Source organism: Osmerus eperlanus, chromosome 1 (assembly GCF_963692335.1).
Source record: "Osmerus eperlanus chromosome 1, fOsmEpe2.1, whole genome shotgun sequence".
NCBI classification, from domain to species: Eukaryota; Metazoa; Chordata; class Actinopteri; order Osmeriformes; family Osmeridae; genus Osmerus; species Osmerus eperlanus.
The window spans coordinates 12,687,145-12,712,371 of NC_085018.1; the positions used below are offsets into that span (position 1 = coordinate 12,687,145).

Here is a 25,227-nt window from a genome sequence, read left to right on the forward strand (position 1 = left end):
AGTCTAGTCTGCACATCCCTCATCAGAGACAAGCAAACAGATGCAAAAAGTGAAGGAGCGGGTACGACACAGGAAGGATAGAGGGATTTGGAGAAGGAGGAAGAGGAGGGAGAGATGGACTGTCCCCTGGTATGGAGGACCGAGAGGCCTAGCTGTGTTCCCTGGGAGGTGGAGTCGGGAGAGGTGCTCGAAGGTGAGACAGGAGAGGTGCTCGAAGGTGAGACAGGAGAGGTGCTGGGAGGTGAGACAGGAGAGGTGCTCGAAGGTGAGACAGGAGAGGTGCTCGAAGGTGAGACAGGAGAGGTGCTGGGAGGTGAGACAGGAGAGGTGCTGGGAGGTGAGACAGGAGAGGTGCTCGAAGGTGAGACAGGAGAGGTGCTCGAAGGTGAGACAGGAGAGGTGCTGGGAGGTGAGACAGGAGAGGTGCTGGGAGGTGAGACAGGAGAGGTGCTGGGAGGTGAGACAGGAGAGGTGCTGGGAGGTGAGACAGGAGAGGTGCTGGGAGGTGAGACAGGAGAGGTGCTGGGAGGTGAGACAGGAGAGGTGCTGGGAGGTGAGACAGGAGAGGTGCTGGGAGGTGAGACAGGAGAGGTGCTGGGAGGTGAGACAAGAGAGGTGCTGGGAGGTGAGACAGGAGAGGTGCTCGAAGGTGAGACAGGAGAGGTGCTGGGAGGTGAGACAGGAGAGGTGCTGAGAGGTGAGACAGGAGAGGTGCTGGGAGGTGAGACAGGAGAGGTGCTTGGAGGTGAGACAGTAGAGGTGAGACAGTAGAGGTGAGACAGGAGAGGTGAGACAGGAGAGGTGAGACAGGAGAGGTGCTGGTAGATGAGACTATGCAGGCATAACAAGAAAATCCATACGTCAACTAGCCACACCTGCTGTGTGTGTGTGCGCATGGTGTATACATGTATTGCAATGCAGGACGGGTTGGGGTGAGGGCTGGGCGTGAGGCAGGGGGCTGGGGTGAGGGCAGGGGGGCTGGGGTGAGGGCAGGGGGGCTGGGGTGAGGGCAGGGACTGAGGTGAGGGCAGGGGGGCTGGGGTGAGGGCAGGCGGGGCTGGGTGAGGGCAGGGGTTGGGTGAGGGCAGGGGGCTGGGGTGAGGGCAGGGGGCTGGGGTGAGGGCAGGGGGCTGGGGTGAGGGCAGGGGGGCTGGGGTGAGGGCAGGGGGGCTGGGTTGAGGGCAGGGACTGGGTGTGAGGGCAGGGGACTGGGGTGAGGGCAGGGGACTGGGGTTGAGGGCAGGGGGGCTGGGGTGAGGGCCAGGGGACTGGGGTGAGGGCAGGGGGCTGTGGGTGAGGGCAGGGGGCTGGGGTGAGGGCAGGGGGGCTGGGTGCAGGGCAGGGGGCTGGGGTGAGGGCAGGGGCTGGGGTGAGGGCAGGGGGCTGGGGTGAGGGCACTGCATTTCCCCCATTAAGTAAAGCCCAGGTGGATTCAAACATGTATGTTGCAGGACAATAAGTGGACCTTGTAAATAAAGGTCTTACTTTCATAGATGTGTTTGTGGTGTGTGTGGATTTTGATGGGAAGTACTGCAAAAGCCAAGTGAAACTTGTTGTGGACCACATGTGGGCTGATCGTGGAGGTTCCTGCTGTGATTTTCCACCAGCAGAGAAGGGATCCTGGGACCAACCTGCTGTGTGTTGGTGTGCGCATGTGTATACATGTATTGCAATGCAGGACGATGTTACAGCAGGACGGTGTGTTCCATGTGGATGATTGAAGGATGAGGATGACTCATCCAATTGGTGCCACAGTGCAGGCCACAACCCCAGTCAGACTGAAGTGAATGAGGACCCCTGGGTCTGTCTCTTACACTCTCTTTCTTTTCTTTCCTTTCTTTTGTTTCTCTCTCTCTTCTCTCCTCCCTCTCTCTTTCATGGTACAATATTGCTATGTGGTTTACAGTGTTATTCATGCATATACAGGTGAAAACAGGCCCGACACACAGCTTATGATTGCATCACAGCACAGTTCAAATCTACAGGTGTAAAAAAAGTGGAGCAACAATCTCTCCTGCTCTGTCAGTGTAGAGAAGGGAACACTCACCATCACAACCTGATCTGACTAAACCAGCCTTAGAACCAACCTCAAAATCAAGCTCAGATCCCAGCTGCTCTTGGAAGAAAAACAACCAGAAGGTTCTTTCTTTTTCATTTTTACTGACAGAAATGATTACTCCCCTCGTGAAAGAATATGATGCTTAAACATATACTTAAGTACAAACCTACTTACAAATATGAAAGGTGTCAATAATTATGTGAATATACAAAATCTTTGCATTTAAAGTAGACTTCCAGTTCCAATCGAATTAAATTGTATGCTCTCATTTAATACATTTAAATTAGATTTAAGTATATTCCTTTTCCACTTGGGTTACAGTAATAGCCAGTCATATTATAGTCAGGTTTGGAATGTTTTATTCTAGTACAGTTCATGCGATTGAATGTTTATTCCCAGACGTTCCACAGAATGTGTGATGTATTAGTAAGTGTGAGAGCTCTTGTCTAGTTTGGTTGGAGAAGGGACTTGGAGTTGGTGCTGTATAATGAGAGCTGGGAGTTGGGTGGTGGTGGGAAGGTTAGTGAACAGGACTTCTAAGAACTCTGCCTTTTAATGGCTCACATCAGTCAAGGCTTGGCTTTTCTGCTCATCAGCCAGGCTGTATTATTCCCAGCCAGACTTTTCTTCGTCTGTGGTTCTGTAGCACTTTCTTTAGAAGGGGGGGATTAAAGTTTAAGCCTATGGTTTCCCGGGCAACCATTGCCTAGCAACCTGGATAGGGGGATATGATGACATGTCAAAGCAGAAGTGATGTTACATTTAGAGCCCCAATCCGTAAGATCAGTTCTGAATTCTTAACTCAGTACTTCAACACTGACTGAATTCTGAAGTCTATTTAATCTGTTGATAAATCATTTATTTCATGTGTTATCAACTGTTTATTTGAACATAATTGGTGACACATGACACTTTCTGTCCAAAATGATTTTTGTGGGATAATATTTGGGTCTGTTCAAGATGTTAATTAGCAACAACCGTTCACCAAGTACAGTATTTTGCTCTACTGTGTCCCTGTGTGTGGGGGTTTATGGGAAAGGAACATCTGTGGTTCTGTGGTGTTCTACAGAAATTGCTGCCTCTGATGTTAAACATTAACTCAGACAGGGATCTACCGTTGCAGAAAACAGATGTACTGTAAAACTACATGTCCCAGCCCTTTTGGTCTTCAGACACCAGCCTGGTGGATTAGTACGTATCTAGTCTTATCTCAGACAGGGACTAATGGAGCTTTAAAACAGGAGCAACACACACACATGACTGAGATGATGATGATCAGATCTCTTGATGAAGCCAAACAGAATGGATGGTATTTAAACCCCATCTGTCTAGAATCTCCCAATTAGTTCTGAGAAAGTATACAGTGCACACCTGCTCCAGGCTACCATGGCCCATGTTCTCAGTTTGTGAATTCTGCCTTTATTCAAAAAAGAGTCTTACAATCTGTTCCTCTACACATACTTTTCACAAACTTCGAAGGCATCTGCTCAACCGTGTTGAATGAGCGTCTTCTTAAGCTTTTCAGAGTGAGTTATGGTGTAAAGTGAGTTATCTGAGCATGGCCAGCTGCCTTCGAGTGTTGGGTGAAGACGGCCTGTCTGCACGCCTGGAGAAATCTGCTTCCAATCAAATCTGTCATCGTCCAGAGGAGCCTCACAAAGGTATCTGTCAATTAGAATGAAGCTGAGCTGTGGGCCATGGAGTTGCAGCCTTGCCCCCAGGCGAGGCTCTGGCCTCGGGGACCAGTCCAGACCGACAGCTAGCTGCCTCAGGGAGAAACACACTCACAGCACAGGGAGAGGGATGTCACTCTGCTCATCACACCAGCCCTATGAGGAGCACAGCCCAACTTCTGAACATTTGCGATTATGCCGGTTTCTAGTAAAACAGAGGTTCATTGACTGAGCTGTCTTGAACAAATGAGCTAACTCTACACTACCTCAGAACGGAAGACAGGGTTTTACAGTGCAACAACCTTGGATGTGGCCCAATGAATTCTTAATGAATGTATTTTGAGAGAGAGAACAGACATTGATGTTGCTAACAAGCATGGCAGTCATCAAGTCTGGCTGATGTTTAGGGAGGTGACAGGCAATGAGCAGAGCAGACAGTGATTATGTTGTACAGAGTGGTGCAGCGTGGGTAACAGAGTTCTTGACAGCTCTGTCTCTCTAGCTGTAAAAGTGTTGCCGCTGCCTCTTTGCTGCTGGTAATTGCAGCCATGGTAGAGACGGTGGCGAAAAGACCAAACACCATTCAAATACTTTAGATGTACTTGACTGGCTCACCATTTAGAAGGTAAATTATGTTTATTTTGAGTGTGAAGTTCACACAGAAAAAACACAAGACAAGTTTGAAGGATAAAGGTTGCAGGTAAAAATGACTTTCTCCAAGGATGGGAAGGATATGATGAAAATACAAACAGAATACATATTGTAGTTGAAACATCCTTGATTGACAGTTGAAGTAGTTCACCCTGACCCTCTCCTAGGCCCCGGCCTGCAGCCCAGTTTCTGACTCGGGCAAAACAAACTCAGCTGCTGTATTCTATGCGCTCCCTGCTCCAACATTGATTTTGGATAAATGTTGCCTTCATTCAACTCGCTGCCAGTCAAATGTATCAGGCCATTAGAATGTCTGTTATGTTAAGGCCCTTGGCAGGGAGAGTGGGAGCTGGTGGAAGGGTCTGGGGTGAGGGCAGGGGGGCTGGGGCAGGTGGAGGGGGCTGGGGTGAGGGCAGCTGGGCTGGGGTGAGGGCAGGGGGCTGGGGTGAGGGCAGGGGGGCTGGGGTGAGGGCAGGGGGCTGGGGTGAGGGCAGGGGACTGGGGTGAGGGCAGGGGGCTGGGGTGAGGGCAGGGGGGCTGGGGTGAGGGCAGGTGGCTGGAGTCAGGGCAGGGGGCTGGGGTGAGGGCAGCTGGGCTGGGGTGAGGGCAGCTGGGCTGGGGTGAGGGCAGCTGGGCTGGGGTGAGGGCAGGGGGGCTGGGGTGAGGGCAGGGGGGCTGGGGTGAGGGCAGGGGGCTGGGGTGAGGGCAGGGGGCTGGGGTGAGGGCAGGGGGCTGGGGTGAGGGCAGGGGGCTGGGGTGAGGGCAAGGGGGCTGGGGTGAGGGCAGGGGACTGGGGTGAGGGCAGGGGGCTGGGGTGAGGGCAGGGGGGCTGGGGTGAGGGCAGGTGGCTGGAGTCAGGGCAGGGGGCTGGGGTGAGGGCAGGGGACTGGGGTGAGGGCAGGGGACTGGGGTGAGGGCAGGGGGCTGGGGTGAGGGCAGGGGACTGGGGTGAGGGCAGGGGGCTGGGGTGAGGGCAGGGGACTGGGGTGAGGGCAGGGGGCTGGGGTGAGGGCAGGGGGCTGGGGTGAGGGCAGGGGACTGGGGTGAGGGCAGGGGGCTGGGGTGAGGGCAGGGGGCTGGGGTGAGGGCAGGGTGGCTGGGGTGAGGGCTGGTGGCTGGGGTGAGGGCAGGGGGGCTGGGGTGAGGGCACTGCATTTCCCCCATTAAGTAAAGCCCAGGTGGATTCAAACATGTATGTTGCAGGACAATAAGTGGACCTTGTAAATAAAGGTCTTACTTTCATAGATGTGTGTGTGGTGTGTGTGGATTTTGATGGGAAGTACTGCAAAAGCCAAGTGAAACTTGTATTGGGTTGTTGTGGACCACATGTGGGCTGATTGTGGAGGTTCCTGCTGTGATTTTCCACCAGCAGAGAAGGGATCCTGGGACACACAAAAGCCTATTTTCCAGCCTGATTGCCTGGCTGTCTGGCTGACTGACTGGTTGGCTGACTGGCTGGTTGGCTGGGATGCTAATCAGCTCACTATATTATGCACTACTTAAACAAAGCTCTTACAAACGTTCACAGACACACACAGTCATCCAGAGATAGGCGCACACACCAAGGATGCACTTATATACATACATTCAGACACAGCTTTGTGTTGAATTATTCAGACTGCTGAATACAACTTTTCCATTAAAAAATCTCTCTGTTCCATAGAGGCCATTTACTGCCTTATGGTGCAGTAGAATATAGAGCTACTACGGTATTGAACTGCTGATATTGAGTCAGAGTCGTGAATTGATCAAATTGAAACATATTGAATTGTACTATGTATGGGTTTGTATATGTGTCAGCAAGAAATCCTCACTATGTACCCCTGAGCTGAGTGATAATCTGTGGGTTTATGTCTGTGGAGATGGCAGTACAGATGTAACCGTTCATCTGTGTGCGTGTCTCTGTCTGGTCCTGTGGCCCAGACACGCCAACAGTGATGTCTCCCTCTCAGCTCTGTCCAGATGTCCTGGGAAGAGGGTGACGTTAGAAGGGCTGCAGAAGGGGGTTAGAGGAACCCAGTGAGGGGGTTTGAGGCAGCTGGGCTGGGCCAAGAGAAACTGAGGGCTGGGGTTGAGGGAATAAGGGCGGGGGGCGGGGGGTTGGTGTTATGTGTGACAACCAGGCCAGTACAGTAATCAGCATACGCCTCAGGGACAGAGGGTCAGAAAGGCACTCGCGCTCTCCAAATGTCCCTCCACACTGACAGCATACTAAAGAGGAGGGAGCCATGCTGACCCTCCCTGATGACCAGCCGGTCCTGCCTTCATCCCAACCTCGGCGCCCTCTCTCCAGCTGAGAGGACAGAGCTCTGGCACCAGAAGATCCGGGCTGAGCTGGCCAGGGAGGAAGAAGGGGATTTGTACTCTGGTTGGGTCTGTGCTGGATTTTTTCCAGACAGATTTTCACTCTTAATCTTGGTTTTAAATCCGCCCTCATCTTGGGGCAGGTCCAGTAAAGCTTTCGGGTCATTGTGATGAAGAGAGAGAGAGAGAGAGAGAGAGAGAGAGAGAGAGAGAGAGAGAGAGAGAGAGAGAGAGAGAGAGAGAGAGAGAGAGAGAGGGAAGAGAGGGACTAGCCCAGCTGTGACCAAGACCATCAGCCGTGATGAGTGTGTGTGTGCGTGTGTGTGTGTGCGTGTGCATGATGTACTATGTGGTCTGTAATGGTTCGTCATAGTTTCTCTCTTAATCAGTGTTTATTCCTGCGTTCTGTGTTTTTCGATGAGATGAGTAGGACCCTAAAGCTTGCAACAATTTCAATACACATTTACAAGTAACTGCACAAGTAGCTTCCAGCTGGTTAGATTCCTTTCCCATACGCGCTGAAGAAACATTGCCCCGGAGCTGAATATCACCCCTGGTGCTTCCTGGCGTTAAAAGTCATTAGTGTACAACATTCTCCTCACACTCAAGCCCACTAAGGGAGAAGACATTAAAATGTCAAGTTCCAATGACCTTTCTGGCCAAGCTCCCTGTTGGACTGCTGACCCACTGAAAGTTCAGCCGTGCACCTCTGGGGCCTCTCTGAGATTTAGGGTCGAGCTGCTGTCCACCTGAGGGACAGCATCATTATCTCATGACTCAGGTTGGCGAGGCCATTAAAGCTTGTCCAGTAGCGGGGAACTGTCTGTTCGTCCTAACGGGAAGGGCAATACGCCCCTCAGCAACAGATGATGAGTTATTGACATCGGCCAATCAAAAGTCTGGGTTCTACTCATCAAAGAGACTCTGTTTGACACGTTAGTCTGTGATTCACGGTACATAATCCTTGTTTTTAGGCGGGCTCAGAAGCAAGCTCTCCACAGCCCACAGCCAGCTTTGGGGATGAGATCAATAGTGTCCATCAGATAGTCCTTGTGTCGACCAGATAGTGTAAGCTCAGCTATAGACTGTAGCCTCCTTGCCTCCAGTTTGGCAGCTCAGTGGCCAGCCTTTGATCTCCCTCAAGCCCACATGAGCCCAGGGTATCAAACAGGGCTGACGTTCACATTTAGCCTCGTCATGTTTCTGCTGTTTATGATGTATGCTGACGATGAGAGAAGCCCCTCCCTCCTGTGACTGAAGAATCTGAAAAACCAGCCGACGGACTGTGCGATGTGGACGGTTCTTCAGTGCTATGGTTGCATGTGTTGCCATGGTAAACAGAAATGATTCGAACGGGAGAATGAAACGCTACAGACAACCCAGCACTCATCTAGCAGAGGTTCAGTCTCCTCCAACCTGCTTTCAAATCCTGCCTCGGTCTAACATGCCTGTGGGGTTCTACAATAGCCCCAGAATTGAGCGGCCCTGGCCTCATCACCGCCAACACTCAACTCTCCTCTGTTTTTCTCTCATAAAGCTAATGAATGTATCCCTGAAGGAGCCTGTTGTGGGAGTGTGTGTGTGTGTGTGTGTGTGTGTGTGTGTGTGTGTGTGAGTGTGTGTGTGTGTGTGAGTGTGTGTGTGTGTGTGTGTGTGTGTGTGTGAGTGTGTGTGTGTGTGTGAGTGTGTGTGTGTGTGTGTGTGTGTGTGTGTGTGTGTGTGTGTGTGTGTGTGTGTGTGTGTGTGTGTGTGAGTGTGTGTGTGTGTGTGTGTGTGAGTGTGTGAGTTTGTGTGTGACAACTCTTAGTGCCACAGTGCTGTCTGCATCTTGGGCCTGTGGATCACAGTAGCCTTGAGGCAGCCAATCGCCCAGAGCTAATGCTCTGTGAACGCAGCACCAGTCGATGGCTGCTGTCACCTGTGATCATAAATCCAGATGAATAGACAGCCAGGGCTGAGCCTCAGGCAGTCAGGCAGGCCAGGGTGGAGAGGAATGACTGTTGCTGTTATGATGTTTGGGCTGGGTGTTGAAGCCCCATAATTAAGATGTGTGGCAGCATACAGCCTTAGATGTGACAAGGAGACTGATTTGGAGTTGGCCACTAAGGAAAAGGTTGTCTCTCACTTCTCCTGAAGGAAAGAGAAGAGCGAAGACCAGTCCTTTTGGCTGAGGGATATCATTTACTGCTGATAATCACATCCCATTATCTCATCAATGCACCATCCGTCGAACGAGGTGTGATTAAAAGATGAAACTGACATATTTCAATGCAGTTTGTCAGGGTGCCTCAAGTTTGAATAGAGTGTCTGTAAATGTATATCTTTGCAATAATGTTTGATTTCTCAACAGTCCCAGTCACAGAGGTGATTTGTAGCGATGCATCACTGCCTTGGGATGCTGGGTGGGCTAATGGTAGAGGTGGTTGCAGAACAGTACTGAGCTGTTCTGGGCTGGGCTAGGCTAGGCTGGGCTGTGCTGGGCTGGGTTGTGCTGGGCTGTGCTGGGCTGTGCTACACTGGGCTGTGCTGGGCTGGGTTGTGCTGTGCTGTGCTGGGCTGGGCTGTGCTGTGCTGGGCTGTGCTGGCCGGTGAACGTGTGAGATCTGGGCACTCTATTTCTGCCCTGTCAGCATTCTGTGGCCTGGCCTGGAGGTTGACCGAGCCTGACTCTCCTAGAGAAGGAACAGCGCCGGCTGCTGACAGAACCAGAGGTGGGGTCAGATGGACAGGCTATAAAGACTTCTGAAGCCTTTCTATGTCCACGATAAGGACAGTTTAGAGCAGACGTGTAGAAACACTGTTGTGTTGGATGCAAAAGTGCTGTGGGACCAAGTCTGCTTTATGGGGTGGCTACGAATTTGGATGCTCACTAATCGTCTCCAGACCAAACTGATGTCTCCTGGGTCTGGTGGTAGACCGGGGTTGGATGTTTGAGAAAGTGGGGTTTGAACCCCCTGAGGGAACAAAATCCATTGTTTTCCGAAAAGGCAGAAGACAAACCAGCATATTAACCATAAAATGCATAATCTATTCCGTGTGATATTACCGGGAAATCGCATTTAGATGGAAAACAACATTTACTTGCTTATAGCCTCGTCTACTCAAATGAACAAATAAAATCATTTATTTAAATCCCAAAGGAGAGCAGTTATGGTGGAAACAATTTCCATGACAATTTCAAATGACAAAATTCAACAATAGACCCGTTTTTATTATACCTTGCAGCTTGGTGCTGTAAGTGAACTGCATGATTATGCCAGGCAGCCAAAGTCCTGCAGTTTGACAATGAACGCTCAAAGGACAAACCAACATTTTTCTCATTTACAAGAAATAGCACACCGCAGAGTTTCTCGTATCATACTCCTATTGTCTGTGGTTACGTAACTAGGGACATGCTGGATCTATGAGTGTCATTTCTATGTTTCCTGGGGGCTGTGTGGGCTAGTGTAACTGCTGGGCAGATTACATGAAGAACTGGGATATTTACCCTCGCTAAGCAGTCACGTCTGTCTCCTTGCCCGAGGGGAGAAAAGGTCCCTCTTTAATTTTCACAGAGAATTATCATCGTAAAAATGTTCACGGTGAGATATATTTTGATATGAAGGTTTTAATGGCAATTTTTCATTGTAATATATTTAGTCATTAAATGTGGTTGGAGAGGTTGATGAATCAGAAGAACAGAGGAATCCAACCTATGGTAGGGGTCAAAGTGACATCATATTTTCCGGTGTTGTCCCAGACACTGGCATCTCCAACAACCTTTGACCTCCAGAGTCTGCTGAGGATGGTGTCCAGGGTTACCCCACAGTCTGTCTGGTTCTGAAATGTTAAGGGAGGTTTTTGGAGCATCCCCTTGGCTCTGCAGCATTTCTTAGTGGCACATTCTTGTGAATCTTACATAGTTTTCTCATAAGGAGCAAGGCGGGGAATGAAAGTTATCTTGCCATGTGATAAGAAATATATCCTGTTGGACAAAATACTATTTTGTATGTAGATTGTAGAACAGTGTACAATGTTTGGCAGCTCTTACATAGATTTCCATTCATCTGTCTAGCCCAATACTGTGCAGCAGTAATTGTATGTGACTGGCCTTGAAATGGTAATGAGAATACCTCCAATCAATACCAGGGACGCAGAGCTACCTTTAGAGGATTTTTTGATTTTCAAACCTCGCTGTTTGGGGTCTGCTTCAGAAAACAGCTATGGCTCTACAGGGATATGGCTGCTTTCACTTTGTGGAAAAAAAAATGTGTATTTTTATAGTCTCTCATAGGCAGTGAATTAAAACCATGAGGAAAGGGGGTGGAGGAGGAGGAGGACGAGGAAGATGAGGAGTGTAATAGGTAGGAGGAGGAGGCGGGTAATGGGTAGGTGGAAGAGGGGAGGAGATGAGGTAAGGGGGGGATGGTAATGAGGGCTGGCTCCAATACCTCTGGTTAGGCTCTAATTTAAAACACGGCAATCTAGGAGCGAAATAAGGAATGAGTGCGAGAGAGAGGAGGAGAGTGGCATGAGATGAGCCTGGCCAACGGAGCCCGTCGTACGAGCAGCCGAGCCTGAGTGTGCTTCATTGTTCCGCCGCTCTGCTCTGATCTCATGTATCCCCCTGTGTTGTTGTGTTTCTCTGGCAGACCCGGCGCTTCACCACAGACAGAAGCTGACAGGCATGTGTTACCAGACAGAGATCTCCAGCCTGATGGACTTCAGCACTCCTGACTCCTCCCTTGACAAAGGTAGCTGGGGGGGGGGCAGGTGAGGGGGTGAGGGGGTTGAAGGGGTGAGGGGGTGAGGCGCATCCACCTCGTGAATACATGCAGCTGCAGCCATGGTGATGACATATTGTCCAAACAGAATCAGTCCAGCTGGATGAACGCTACGCCTCCCTCAGATCTGATCTGCCTGGAAGTCCATGCGTCCCTCACTCCATACCTCCTCCCTTCAGTCCTCTCATTTATTTCCTTTCTGTCCCCCCCCCCCCCCCCCCCCCCCAAGATTGATGGCTCTTGGCATTTTTTCTCTCTCACCGTCTCTGCTCTCTCCCATCACTTCCCTGCTCCTCATTTCCATTGCTCTTGCATCCCTTACTCAGGGTCTGTCCTAACTACCAACATTCCAGTCTTTCCAGCTGGACTGAGTCCAAGTCAAGGCAGCAAGGCAGCAGCCTGCAGGCTTACTGTAGTTTGCCGCTGGGTGTTGCCATCCACATTGACACCGGGAAGGAAAACCATCTGATAGAGAAACAAAACGATGACGGATGGACAGACAGCTGCAGTACACGAGCAGACAGACTAGGTGGTGTGTGATGTTTGGACAGTTTCAGGGCAAAGTGTCCTTTGATAGATGGTATGTCAGTCAGGTAAGTTGTCATGTCTTTGATAACATGAGGCTAAGCTCTAGCATCTGACGGTGTCTCGCTCTCGCTCCTGGATAAACCACTGGTTTGATTATCCTGTAGCCTGTTTCAGTGACTTCACGCTAAACAACTTCTGAGGCCTTTCTTGTAGAGCATGGTAGAAGCGGTGAGTGTGTGAAGGATTGTACGCATGAGGTGGATTCGCCATGTCCTCTGGAGTGACTTGCAGCTGTTTGCCATCAGGTGGAGCTAGAGTACATATCTTACCTGGTTAAACACCTGAGGCAGCAGCTACAACCTGTTTGTGGGTGTGTGTTAGGAAAGAATGAGCGTCATTGTCCAGCTAGGAGGGGTTACAGGAAGGAGGGGCTAAGGGTGGAAGCAGAAAGGCTGGAATGGAAACTGCCAATAGGTGTGTTCCTGTAGATAGAGAGGTGGAGAGAGAGAGCCAGGGAGAGACAACCCCCTCGCGAGAGACCAATTCCTGGTTATCTGGCTGGGTGGAGCCAGTATGTAGAGCTAGGAGCGATTGACTGAGTACGCTGGCTGACTTTGGAGTTTCCCTGAGTGTTTGTGTGTGTGTGTGAGAGTTATGTCTGCCAACCATGAGAACACACACCGGCGCTGACCGTGGAGCCCTACGGAGCGTGCACCGAGGAGGACATGAGGTCCGACAAGGAGGAGGGGGACCCCGGTGAGTCACAGAGACAAAGAGAGAGAGAGAGAGAGAGAGAGAGAGAGAGAGAGAGAGAGAGAGAGAGAGAGAGAGAGGATATGAAAGAGGGGAGAGCTAGTTGCAGAGAGAGATGTGTGTTTACTGTAGATACCCAAGATTAAAAAACAGGTGGTGTATTTGGCTAGTGGGGAAGAGGTGTGTGTGTATGTGTGTTTAGGTGGGGGGACATACTGTAATTAGAATGTTGTTGCATGTCTATGTGTTTGTTAACACTGTCCATGTTTCTGCTGATTCTGTGGAATCTGAATGAGTACGGAAGAGTTCAGAATTCAAACCTCTTCTGGTAGTAGCCATGAACATGTCACTGATCTATGGATTTGTTGTTTTTTGTACCACAGAGACTAGAATGTCCAGCAGCTCCAATACCAGTGTTCACTTTGATATTCCATCTACAATCAGAAAGTATTTTTTAGTGTGTATATACTGGATATTGACCTACATTTAAAATGTGGATTTGTCAATCTGTATCAATCTGGTAATCTGACAGATTAAGTACTGTATGTGAGGTTTGACTGTTGACAGGATATTGTGTGGATATTTACAGTACATGGGCAGCTCAGTGAATTTAAAGCATATTCTGGACATAATCAGACAAAGGGCAGTAATCTAGAGGGATTACCAATGGTCGAGGCCTAATGTAACAGGTCAGGTCACATTCATTTTCAAATCAATCCATTCAGAATCAAACTAAATCAATTTAAATCTGATAGTTTATACTCTTCTTTCTGCCAATGGTTTTGAGCTGAAGCGGTGTTGAAGCCAAAGTTTGGCCCTTTTTTTGAAGGGGTAAGATAGTACCAATATAGTCACAACCTCTACAGCCTTGTCTGGGTCAGTGTGATTCTAGCAGTGTCCTAACTGTCCCTGCTGGAGCACTGATTGTCCACATCCAGACTGTTTTATAACATGATTTACTCTGTTTGACTAAATGTCCTAAACTGGTTTGGTTTCGACTTAACTGTATCCCACTGAAATGGAATTGGTGTGGGTGTGTGTGGGTGTGTGTGTGTGTGCGTGCGTGTGTGTGTGTGTGTGTGTGTAGGCTGATGGTATTTGAGGGGATGAGGCAGAGCTGATCCCAATGGCTATGTAGCGTGACTGAACTAGTCCATACCCAGAGGTTCTCTCTCTCTCTCTCTCTCTCTCTCTCTCTCTCTCTCTCTCTCTCTCTCTCTCTCTCTCTCTCTCTCTCTCTCTCTCTCTCTCTCTCTTTCCTCCCTCTCTCTGTCTCCAAATTACGAAAGATAATGAATTTGACCAAACTGAATTGTGGTGCCAGATGTCACTATCGGGGCTAGTTCCACACTCCACACACACACATACAGACAGACCCAGAAATACACCCCCACACGCACCCACACACACCCTCACACGTACGCCCTTCCTTAACCAGGATCCCTCAACATGGAGTGTGGATCTGCCTAGTCCCAGTCACTGTATGGATGTGCTCCTGCAGTGGTCCGAGCACAGCGTTATGAGAGAGTCTGTGAGTCAGAGTCCCTCTGGGATTACATTCACTCACGACATACAATGACTCTTCTGTCACTTTGGCTCAAAGTGTCTTGTTAAGTGGTGAACACTGTTGATTATCTGCTACCATCGGCACTGAGTGTGCGGACGCATTAACGCACTGCGTTTCCTCTTGCCACTCTGTGGAACTCCATGTACTTGTTGGCTTGTGATGCGCCCCTCTCCGGAGTGGAACCAGTGCCTCTGCGGCAGGTCGTCTCTAGTGTCACACTGACATAGCACTGGCATGGAGCATAATCTGCCCATAAACGTGTGAATCCATTACAGCTATCTCCTGCTGGCATCCTCTCACTGACCTCACATGAAACGTAAACTCTGAGTAATTAATTAATGGCAGCTGGTCTCTGTGGATACAAACACACACACACACACACACACACAGACACACAGAAAGGCAGCCCCTGATGCCGACGCAGGCACGCAAACACAGGCACTACAAATACCATAATGCACCTGTGGCACCTGCTTCTCCGGCCAGTTGGCATAGCAGTGAGGATGTTGTGGTTAAGTGCATCTTGGTGCTTGTAGTGAGACATGATCAAATAAAGCCCTTCCATGCATTATTATAGAATAAGGTCATTCTACCAGCACGGACTGTAGAGTTGAATGCGTGAATCCTGTGTGGGAAAATTGAGCCGACCTCCATGCCTCATACAGGTGGTGCTCAGTCGTATCTCTGGAAAGGGTAGAGCCTTGTTTGACTGCTTTCAACCACTTACCTTCCATCTCCTTTTCCTTATGTTACCGTGTAAAATATGAGACAACTAGTCCCTGGGTCTGAATATGATGAGGGTCTGCTGTTTACAACAAACTACAGTATGCTTTTATCCTGCAGCACAGCTTGTCTTTTGCTTTCACACACACACACACAAACACACACACATTCTTAATATAGCTTTTCTGGGAATGTTTACAACCACTGTTTCTAATCTGTGTTGCTCCACCGGAGAATCGGGAGGGCTATTGACTGAATGAAGCGTTTGCTTTTTTGTAACAAAAAATCTCCTTCGTGTGTATGTGTGTATGTGTGTTTGTGTGTTTGTGTGTTTGTGTGTTTGTTTGGTTGTGTCCTGCATTTCATGTGGATTCAATGTTATCCTCTTATATAAGGCCCCTTATTCAGGTCACGCTTTTGTCTTGAGTTGTATAGGCGATGCTCTTTTGGGTTGGAACTGAGATTACAACATGTCCTTTCAGAAGCTGCTTCTCTTACCAGATGTTCATTTGGGGTTCCTAGAGTGACTGGAGGTGATAGTGAAAAAGGTGTATGAGACACACACACCAACACACACACCAGCCGAACATCATGGCTAATATCTGCTTTATGGGGTTGAAGACGGACCCCCAGCGGACCCTTGTCATCTCCTGATCATCTCTACATGGTCATTACCACAGGCCAGAGCTCAGCAGATACACACACACACGCAGTCATCACACACATACGCACAAACACACACAAACCCACTTGTCACAGACTGCACACATCAAATATCAAATATCACATCAAATATCAATAAGAAAACAAACACACTGTCAGAGACAGCAGGCACACCCGGGCTGGTTCACTCCCAGCTCCTCCGCGACTGGGGGAGTAAATATACTGTATCTAAGAGTGTGTTTATGCATGAGACACAGCTGCTCTGCAGCCGGAAGCAAACTCAAAGCTGGATGTAATTTATTCATAACGATCCCCAGTCTCTACTACCTCACTGCAGGCACCCCAACCTCATAAAACATAGTAATAAAAACACTAAATGAATCAAACTGAAGAAATGGCTTATCAGCAAGTTAATATGTTAATACTATGTGCATGTGTGCACACGATAATGTCGCTGTAAAATAAAATAAAAATGACAGGGTTTTGAACAGTACAACACTGTAAGACTGGAGTCTTTTTACTATTCTTTAATATGTCCTTGTAGTTTTTATTTTCTTTGTTTTCCAGACACACTGTTTGCAGTGATTCTATGGGGAAGTGTTGAGTCAAGTGCCACCAGGAGACCTATATGTAATCTATGATGAGTCCACTCATCATAGATTGAACTCATCTGGGTGGCGACAGTTGTATTATTCATGACCCAGTCACCTGTCCAGCTGACAGTAGCTTCTCTCCTGTTTCTGGTCTCACAGAGAACCTTGGACCTGCTGTACAGGTGGCCATGAGATCAAGGTATGCTGACTGTACCGGAACAGGTCTCCTCTTGACAAGGATTGGATCTAACAGTTGGAGGCAGTGTGGTTAGCAGCTCCAACCTCACCCTCGTCATGTGTCACTCCTGGAGGTGTTCATTAGACATAACGGCTAATCATAGGGAATGTTGTTATGACACTGGCATCGTTGTCATGGTGTTTTGAGCTCAGGTGTGTTCTGCGGTGTTCTGTGTGCGCTGCTGTCACCGGCGGTATTCTGCTGTGTTCCACGATGTTCCATGATGTTCTGCAGTGCTCTGCTGTCTCCGGCGGTATTCTGCTGTGTTCCTCGATGTCCTTCAGTGTTCTGGGGGGTTCGGCCTGAGTAACACAGGGCCAGTCAGATGTACTACAGTCTGATTTCCAAAGTCAGATGTACTATTGCAGTGACCTGGGGGTTGATGTAGTGGCTTGGCCTTTGAATGACTCCAGTGATCTCTCTGCTGAGCAGTGTTTTAAACCCTCCTTACTCTGTTCCCTCGGGTCCCCTACCATGACTGAGTGTGCCAGAGTGGCAGACAGATGCCAGGCCACCAGGAGACACGCACACAACCTGGGAAAAATACTGACGAGCAACATGGACTCATAGAAGGAACCAAAACACTCTCAGCCGTCTGCCTCTCTGCTTTCTGCCGACAGATTATTGTGGGAATTTACAATCAACTGGTAATCCAAGGATTGAAAGACTTTGGAACATATTGTGAGATTATCTTGCCCCCTACTAAGGCTCGACCAATGAAATCAAATCAATTGAGGCCCAACTCTTGATGATTTTATAATGATAACAGCATACATCATGGCATATACATTTTCCTATAATTTCAACAAAACATGATATGCAGGTTTTATCTGACTGCTGACATGGGAACTGTTCATTTCCACAAGTGATTACTTGGTTTTTATAGTGCTAGGTAGTAGGTTATTTATATTATATCCTGTATATGTAGACACATTTCACTATAAATTTACATCTGAACAACACAATTCATTGATAGTTTATAAAAGGTCAATGTTGCTGTTAGGTGCCGTTGTTCGAGCACCGATTATGGTGGAAGGTGTTAAGAAATGGAAATGTATGCAAATGATGCACGTACGTGTTTGTGATGGCTTGCCAATCTCGTTGCCAATTATTCGCTGTAAGTTCTCTTGCCTCAAGCAAAATAATATTATACTTAGTATATATACTACGGTAAGTATAAGTACAAACATACTTATATAATAAAGTTGTCAATAAGTATGTGGATATACAAAATCAGTACAGTGAATATACATAATCAGTGCAATTCTTTAGAAAAAGATAAATACAATAAAAACGTATGAAGCTCTGATGAACTACATTTCAATTTGATTTAAGTATACTCTTCTTCTGCTTAGGACGCTTTAGTCCTGTAGCTAATTACCTGCAACAACATTAACAACATTACATTTTTAACATGGGATGTCTAAAGCAGAGGCAAATAATACAGTTTTACAACATGTCAGTCTAATGGCTTCCAAGGGGACGCTTGTTAAAATGATGGATGAGTCTGCTCATGTACACCATCCACACAGGATAGCTGTGTGTTGTAGACCAGAGCACAGGATAGCTGTGTGTTGTAGAACAGGGCACAGGATAGCTGTGTGTTGTAGACCAGAGCAAAGGATAGCTGTGTGTTGTAGACCAGAGCAAAGGATAGCTGTGTGTTGTAGACCAGAGCAAAGGATAGCTGTGTGTTGTAGAACAGGGCAAAGGATAGCTGTGTGTTGTAGAACAGAGCAAAGGATAGCTGTGTGTTGTAGAACAGAGCAAAGGATAGCTGTGTGTTGTAGACCAGAGCAAAGGATAGCTGTGTGTTGTAGACCAGAGCACAGGATAGCTGTGTGTTGTAGAACAGAGCACAGGATAGCTGTGTGTTGTAGACCAGAGCAAAGGATAGCTGTGTGTTGTAGACCAGAGCAAAGGATAGCTGTGTGTTGTAGACCAGAGCAAAGGATAGCTGTGTGTTGTAGACCAGAGCACAGGATAGCTGTGTGTTGTAGAACAGAGCACAGGATAGCTGTGTGTTGTAGAACAGAGCAAAGGATAGCTGTGTGTTGTAGACCAGAGCACAGGATAGCTGTGTGTTGTAGAACAGAGCAAAGGATAGCTGTGTGTTGTAGACCACAGCACAGGATAGCTGTGTGTTGTAGACCAGAACAAAGGATAGCTGTGTGTTGTAGACCAAAGCAAAGGATAGCTGTGTGTTGTAGACCAGAGCAAAGGATAGCTGTGTGTTGTAGACCAGAGCAAAGGATAGCTGTGTGTTGTAGACCAGAGCACAGGATAGCTGTGTGTTGTAGACCAGAGCACAGGATAGCTGTGTGTTGTAGAACAGGGCACAGGATAGCTGTGTGTTGTAGACCAGAGCAAAGGATAGCTGTGTGTTGTAGACCAGAGCACAGGATAGCTGTGTGTTGTAGAACACAGCTGAGCGGAGGAGTATCTGTTTTCCACCGATCATTGGGAGTGCTGAGGGCCATCAAGAGACAGTCGATAAGGAATATTGTTCTTATAGGTCTAGTGTTTATAGACCAGGTATCTCTTTCGCAAAGAATATTAAAGATGAAGGCCCCCCCCCCCCCCCCCCCGCCAACATCCATGTTCCCCCCTGATATGCTGCACACCAGCTCTTACATAGATGGATGCCGTTTGTCAATGGTAAAACACAGAAGCTTCCAGGGCCTTTGGCCGACCTCTGGCTTCATCTCTCCCGCTGTCTGTGATGGCAATGAGCAGCAACACGAGGTTGAGTTTGTGTGTCTGGGTGAGGGGGCGTTGAGGGCTGAGACAGGATCAATAGGATGGTGTGTTTGAGAGAATTATGGCACTAATAGCTCCTGTGGAAATCACCCTCTCTGCACTCCCAGCAATCTCTTCATGGCGAGCCCTCACCATTTTTCATCTTTTCTTTTGGTGATCGGTTTACAGTTCCAATTGCCTGTCCTAGGGCGACACTGTATCCTCGGAATTTCCTATCTACATGTTGAACCTGTTGACTCTGCGGATCATGATCATCACCATCATGGCCAGGCTGCGATCACAGGCGCCAACTGGCTCCAGAGCGACACATCCCCACACCTGCACTCTGAAGCCCAGACACACTTCACACCCTGGGTTCCAGCTCAGTCCAAACAGCAGGCCCTGCTTCCCATAATGGAACACAACCACAGCTCTTCATGTGGATCCCAGACACCCGGAGATCACACCGGGGTCACAGTCAGGGCCACCGCTTCCATCCCCCGGCAGCTCACCGATCGGGCAGCGGAACGCTTTCGACAGCCTGGGCGGCGCCACTCCGCCCCGGCCTCGACGGAGCGATCAAACGCGTCAGTGGGCCCGTCTGGGACGAAGGAAGCCTGAAGGTGGACGGATGAATGGGCCAATTTAGCCCGCAAGAAGGCAGCCAGAGATTGCTCTCTCCAGGAGAGCAGCTCTCTGTGCCTTGTGCTGTAGAATAGAGAGCTTCCTGGTATGTCTGGGTTGTCTGGGCAGACAGTGACCGATGGACTGTCCCTGCCTGCCTTATCTAGGTCTCTGCAGCCTCCTGCAGACTGGCTGCGGGCCTGGGGGGCCCTGGCTTCCTCTCTCTCTCTCTCACACACACACACACGCACTCGCCCGCACACACACACACACACAGCCAAACGCAAACACGTAGACTCACACACACATATACTGCCGAGCACATAAACATGGGCTCACACACACACACTCAGCCAAAATATGCACACCTGGAGGAACTCGTGCACACACTATCTCCTTAAACCAGACACAACTTGCTGCAGAAAAACAGTAGTTTGGAACACACATCTTTCTTGTCATCATTGACTCACGAGCAAGAGTCTCGTGGAGTCTTCTCCTAGAGGAGGCTAGGTATGGAAACTAAGTTTGAGTCTCCTAACTCCAACTACCTTTTTCTTGAAGCGCTAACTCGTCTGATAGGGAAACAGTGTAAAAAGCGACAAAGGGTGCCGTGATAGATGGGTCTCTATCAGCAGGGGTTGTGTGTGTGTTTCCCCGTGTTGTTGTTGTTTCCTTGGCTTCTTGCGACCTGAGTATCTCTCTCCCTGGAGGCTTGGAGGAAAGCCTCCGTCGAAGGAAAACACACCAAGCTGGAAAACAAGGATGAGGTCGGAGGCTTGTGGGGATGATATTTCAACTGAGCCACATCAAGCTGGTCTCTCAACTGCTGTGTGTGTGTGTAGCCCTGTCAGCCTGAGTGCTGAGCTGCCACTTCTTATTTGTTGGTGTGTGTGTGTGAGTGAGTATTTGTATTCTCATGGCAAAAAAAGGTGTCAAATAGCTTGCATATGCTTCATTGTTCACGCACTCGTTCCATTTTAATCTCTGCCGTTTTTCTCTTCTCTTTCTTCCTTCTTTCGCTCGTTCCTCTAGCTCTCCGTCGGTTTCCTCACCCTCACACTGTGACCTTCTCTTCTTCTATCCTTTCACACCCTCCCTCCGTCTCATCTAGTGATGGCAAGAACGTGTTGACCGCTTATCTGTTTTCAGTTGGAAGTGAAATGAATGTTTCTCTTCTCTGTGCGTGTCTGTGTGTGTTGCGTGCGTGAATGCGTGTGTGTGCGTGTGCGTGTGCGTGCGTGTCCAGTGCTGCTGCGGGAGGAGGTGTGTCAGCTGCAGGAGGAGGTGCATCTGCTGCGTCAGATGAAGGACATGCTGACTAAGGACCTGGAGGAGAGCAGCCAGGGCTCGTGCTCGGCCGCGCTGCTGTCCGCCACGCAGCTCCGGGTGCAGCTGGGCGACCGGGAGCAGGAGCTGGGCCGCGCCAAGGAGGCCTTGCAAGGTCAGGACCTCAACACTTGCCGCAAACCCCCCTACCCTGAGTCCGCATGCTGAGGCGCATCTTCAGCTGACTCCTGGCTAAACCCTCTCGCTTGCCTTTTTAAACATTTAAGATCATTGTTTTGGTAGTGACAGTGTAGAAAGACAGAACGTGTTGGGGAGAGAGAGAGAGAGATAGGGGAGGACATGCAGGCTGTACCCTGTGAGCCACCAGGGCACCTCCCCTCACGCCTACCTTAACGTCATGTCCCCCGACACCAGCCTTCGCCTCACCTATATGAACCGAAACCTGACAGCTTCTACACCACAATTCTAAACAGTATACATTACTTTGTATCAATTCAGATGGGTCGTTCAGACGGGTACCTGGTATGTATGCTATGTTAAGTAACATCCCTTGACTGGTACCAAACACAGTATGTGATTTGGTGTACAGATCTTATCTTCAGTTTTTCTTTTGATGTCAACAAACAAGCCTGTTTGGTATCTCTCTTCACATGGAATGAGGGACATATCTTGTGGTCTGGGAACATCTAGTCACTCTTTACAATATTAGCTTGAGTTCCATAAATGGTGACACACACACACCCACAAACACATACGCAAATATTCTGGTTTTTAAATACCAGGTCTTCTTTTTGGCAAGAAAAAGTCGAATGCTATGTGGAGTATGTGTTGAGAAATAATCTTCATACTATTGCCAAATGTGGTTCCGCGTACGGTTTAGAAATTGTCCTCCCCTCCCATTGCAGGGAAAATATGAACTTGCTGAACTCAGTAAAACTTCTTTAATATACCTCCTGTTTTCTACAGGTAGGTTTTCTGTCTTGGTTGTCTAAAATGTGGTAGAGCATATAGGGAGACTGTCAGCGTGTGTTTATCAAAACTGCCTGTGAAAAACAAATGATCGCATCTGGTTTCTCCTTTCTCTGGGGTTGTCATGCCAACTTTAGGAACAGGTGTCAGGCACTCCTAACCGCCGAGCTCTGGTCTGACTTGCACAGAACAGGTCTTGATGTTGAGTGAGAACGCTTATGACGGGAGGTGCTCCTGACTCATGAATGCTTCATGGTTGACACGCGTGTTGAAGTGTTCAGGAGCAGGACAGGTTGTCACCTTGGTTGTCTCTCGTCATCTCGTTCTCTCTGTCTCTCCCCTTTCTCTCCCCTCCTCCCTCTCTATTTCTGTCTTTCTCTCTCCCCTCCCTCTCTCTCCACTCTCTCTCCCCCCCCCCCCCCCTCTGTGTCCCCCTTCTCTCTAATTCCCCCTCTCTAACTTTCTCTCTGTCGTTCGGAGTATGTCGTATGTTGCCAGTCTCTCGTCAGATAAGTCTACTTAATCCCCACACCCATCGTTTGGCATGGTTTTCTGTAGTGGATGAGTAGGTGACATACTCCACCACTTATATTGTGAGATGATTACATCATACACTGGGAGCTGTTGATGTCGAAACAGTACTTTACGGCTCCTAGCCAGGTTCGAGGAGACACAGGGCCATCTAGTGACAGCCTTAAGTAACTGCGCCTCCAACCCAATATGGTCCTGTATACACAACCAGCTGTGTGTGTGTGTGTGTGTGTGTCATAGCCATGAAGGAGGACCGTAAGCGTCTGAAGGTGGAGAAGGCCGACCTGGTGAACCAGATGCAGCAGCTTTACACCACCTTGGAGAGCAGGGAGGAGCAGCTACGAGACTTCATACGCAACTATGACCAGCATCGGAAGGTACCCACACACACATATACACACACACACACACACGTGCTGGTGTTCACGTCAATCTCCCATACAAACCTCACAAAGGTTTAATATATATCGTGACTCTGTTTACTTAGTTTCAACATGTTCGACACACACATGCACGCTGACTGGGATTTCAGTTTTTCGGTGTGTGTGTGCGTGTGTGACAGGAGAGCGAGGATGCAGTGAAAGCCCTGGCCAAAGAGAAGGACCTGCTGGAGAGGGAGAAGTGGGACCTGAGGAGGCAGAGCAAGGAGGCCATGGAGCAGGCCAACCTGCTGCGCTCACACATGGACACCAAGGAGAACCGCATCAAGGAGCTGGAAGCCGAGCTCACCATGGTGTGTGTCTGTCACGTGTGTGGGAGGGGGGGGGGGGGGTTACATGTCAACGTGTCAGTCCATAACGTTGTGGCTGTTCGTGTACCCATATATCCACTCCCTAACATTCCTCACGTGTCTGACCCTACCCTCTGTGTGTCTGTGCCAGGCCAAGCAGTCTCTGGCCACGCTCACCAAGGACGTGCCCAAGCGCCACTCCGTGGCCATGCCCAACGCGGCCGAGCCTGTGGTGAACGGCAGCCAGGAGTGGGTGATGCAGGCAGACCTGCCCCTCACGGCTGCCATACGCCAGAGCCAGCAGACCCTCTACCACGGACACACATCCGACAGGCAGGGTAGGCCACCTCTCTCTGGCTCCATGGACTAACTCTCTTCACTCTATTTCGGGGGGTTTTCTCAGCACCAAGCGCTTGCTGACTGTGTGTGTGTGTGTGTGTGTGTACAGCTGTGGTTAGGGTGAGTCCCTGTCACTCCCGCCAGCCCTCCGTCATCTCGGACGCCTCGGCGGCGGACGGCGACCGTTCGTCCACCCCCAGCGACATCAACTCCCCCCGCCACCGGACCCACTCCCTCTGCAATGTAAGAGCTGCCTGGCCCCCCCGACCAAGTAAACACACCTCTCTATAAGTACCCGCCTCCTCTCGTGTGGCCTGTCTGTATGTCTGTCTGTCTTGAGGCCTGCCTGACTTTTAGTGTGGTGCGGTGTCTGTCGTTGTGGTGTCTGTCGGTCTGTCCTGTGCTGCGCTATCTGTCTATTATGCTTTGTGGAGCATGTCTGTCTGTCTGAATTGTGGTATGTGTGGTATGTGTGGTATGTGTCTGTCGGCTTGTCTTGGATATTCTGCCTGCTTCTAAAATAATTCAGTGTTGTGATTCATTCATTAAGCTCATGATAACAGTATTTGTAGCTTGGACTTTACAAACTAAATATTCTCCTCCTCTCCTCCCTCCCTTCTCTCCCTGGTCCAGTCCATGGAGGAGTTGGACGACCAGAAGCGTAAGAAGAAGAAAGAGAAGTTGACTCTGGGCTCGCTCTCGCGGGTTTTTGGTCGAGGGAAGCAGCGCAAGTCCATGGACCCAGGCCTGTTTGATGGTACACCCACCCCCGACTATTACATAGAGGAGGACGCTGACTGGTGATGGGGCTGTGTGATAGACTGTGTGTGTGTGTGTGTGTGTGTGTGTTTGTGTGTGTGTGTGTGTGTGTGTGTGTGTGTGTGTGTGTGTGGATGAGTAAGCCTGGGGCAAATATTATTCCAAATCATTTCGAAACCTTTTTAAGTGTGTTTATCCTGCCTCAAGTGAAGGGCGGGATGGGTCAAATTGTTCCAAACAAGCCCATGTAAGTATAGTTCCATGATTTGAAATCATTTCAATAATACTTGACCCAGGTTTGATGTGTGTGTTGCCAAGTGTGCCCTAAAGACAAGCCTGACAGAGAACTGCTTGCTCCCTGTATATTGCCCTCAAAATGTATGTATGTAAATGAGATATATATTTATAGATGTACATGTATGCATATTTATATATGTTTACATGCTTATAAATATATACATGGATTGTTTTGTGTGGATATGTTTATGCTGTGTTATCCTCTCTGTGTCTTGATTAGTATGTTTAATTTTTACAACTGGACACTTGAAGGACTGCTGTGCATATGTAGATAGGAATCGACGTGCACCTAGTGTTTGTAATTGTATTTTTATGATTCATATTTGACAGTTGCTTTGACATCTTTTTGGCCTTTTTTTTACCCCAATTCTGAGTCAGATTCAGGCTTGTTATGAAGGGAGGGTTAACATGGAGAACACCCTACAGGTGGTACAAGT

The 25,227-nt window shown here is 49.0% G+C and overlaps 1 protein-coding gene across 8 annotated transcripts in view; it reads left to right on the forward strand.

The window, feature by feature from the left end:
• Positions 1 to 25,227, forward strand: part of kaznb (kazrin, periplakin interacting protein b) — a 66,990-nt gene that overhangs the window by 35,708 nt on the left and 6,055 nt on the right. For 3 of the 8 annotated variants that reach the window (XM_062460593.1, XM_062460594.1, XM_062460596.1), the window contains 7 exons: positions 11,319 to 11,420; positions 21,125 to 21,319; positions 22,906 to 23,042; positions 23,228 to 23,398; positions 23,547 to 23,733; positions 23,844 to 23,977; positions 24,368 to 24,491. In XM_062460593.1, the coding sequence (XP_062316577.1) occupies positions 11,319 to 11,420; positions 21,125 to 21,319; positions 22,906 to 23,042; positions 23,228 to 23,398; positions 23,547 to 23,733; positions 23,844 to 23,977; positions 24,368 to 24,491 (1,050 nt within the window). Of the gene's footprint in view, positions 1 to 42; positions 194 to 11,318; positions 11,421 to 11,972; positions 12,735 to 21,124; positions 21,320 to 22,905; positions 23,043 to 23,227; positions 23,399 to 23,546; positions 23,734 to 23,843; positions 24,006 to 24,367; positions 24,541 to 25,227 lie in introns of those variants that run through there. The other 5 variants (XM_062460597.1, XR_009930395.1, XM_062460599.1 and 2 more) reach the window with 5 other exon arrangements.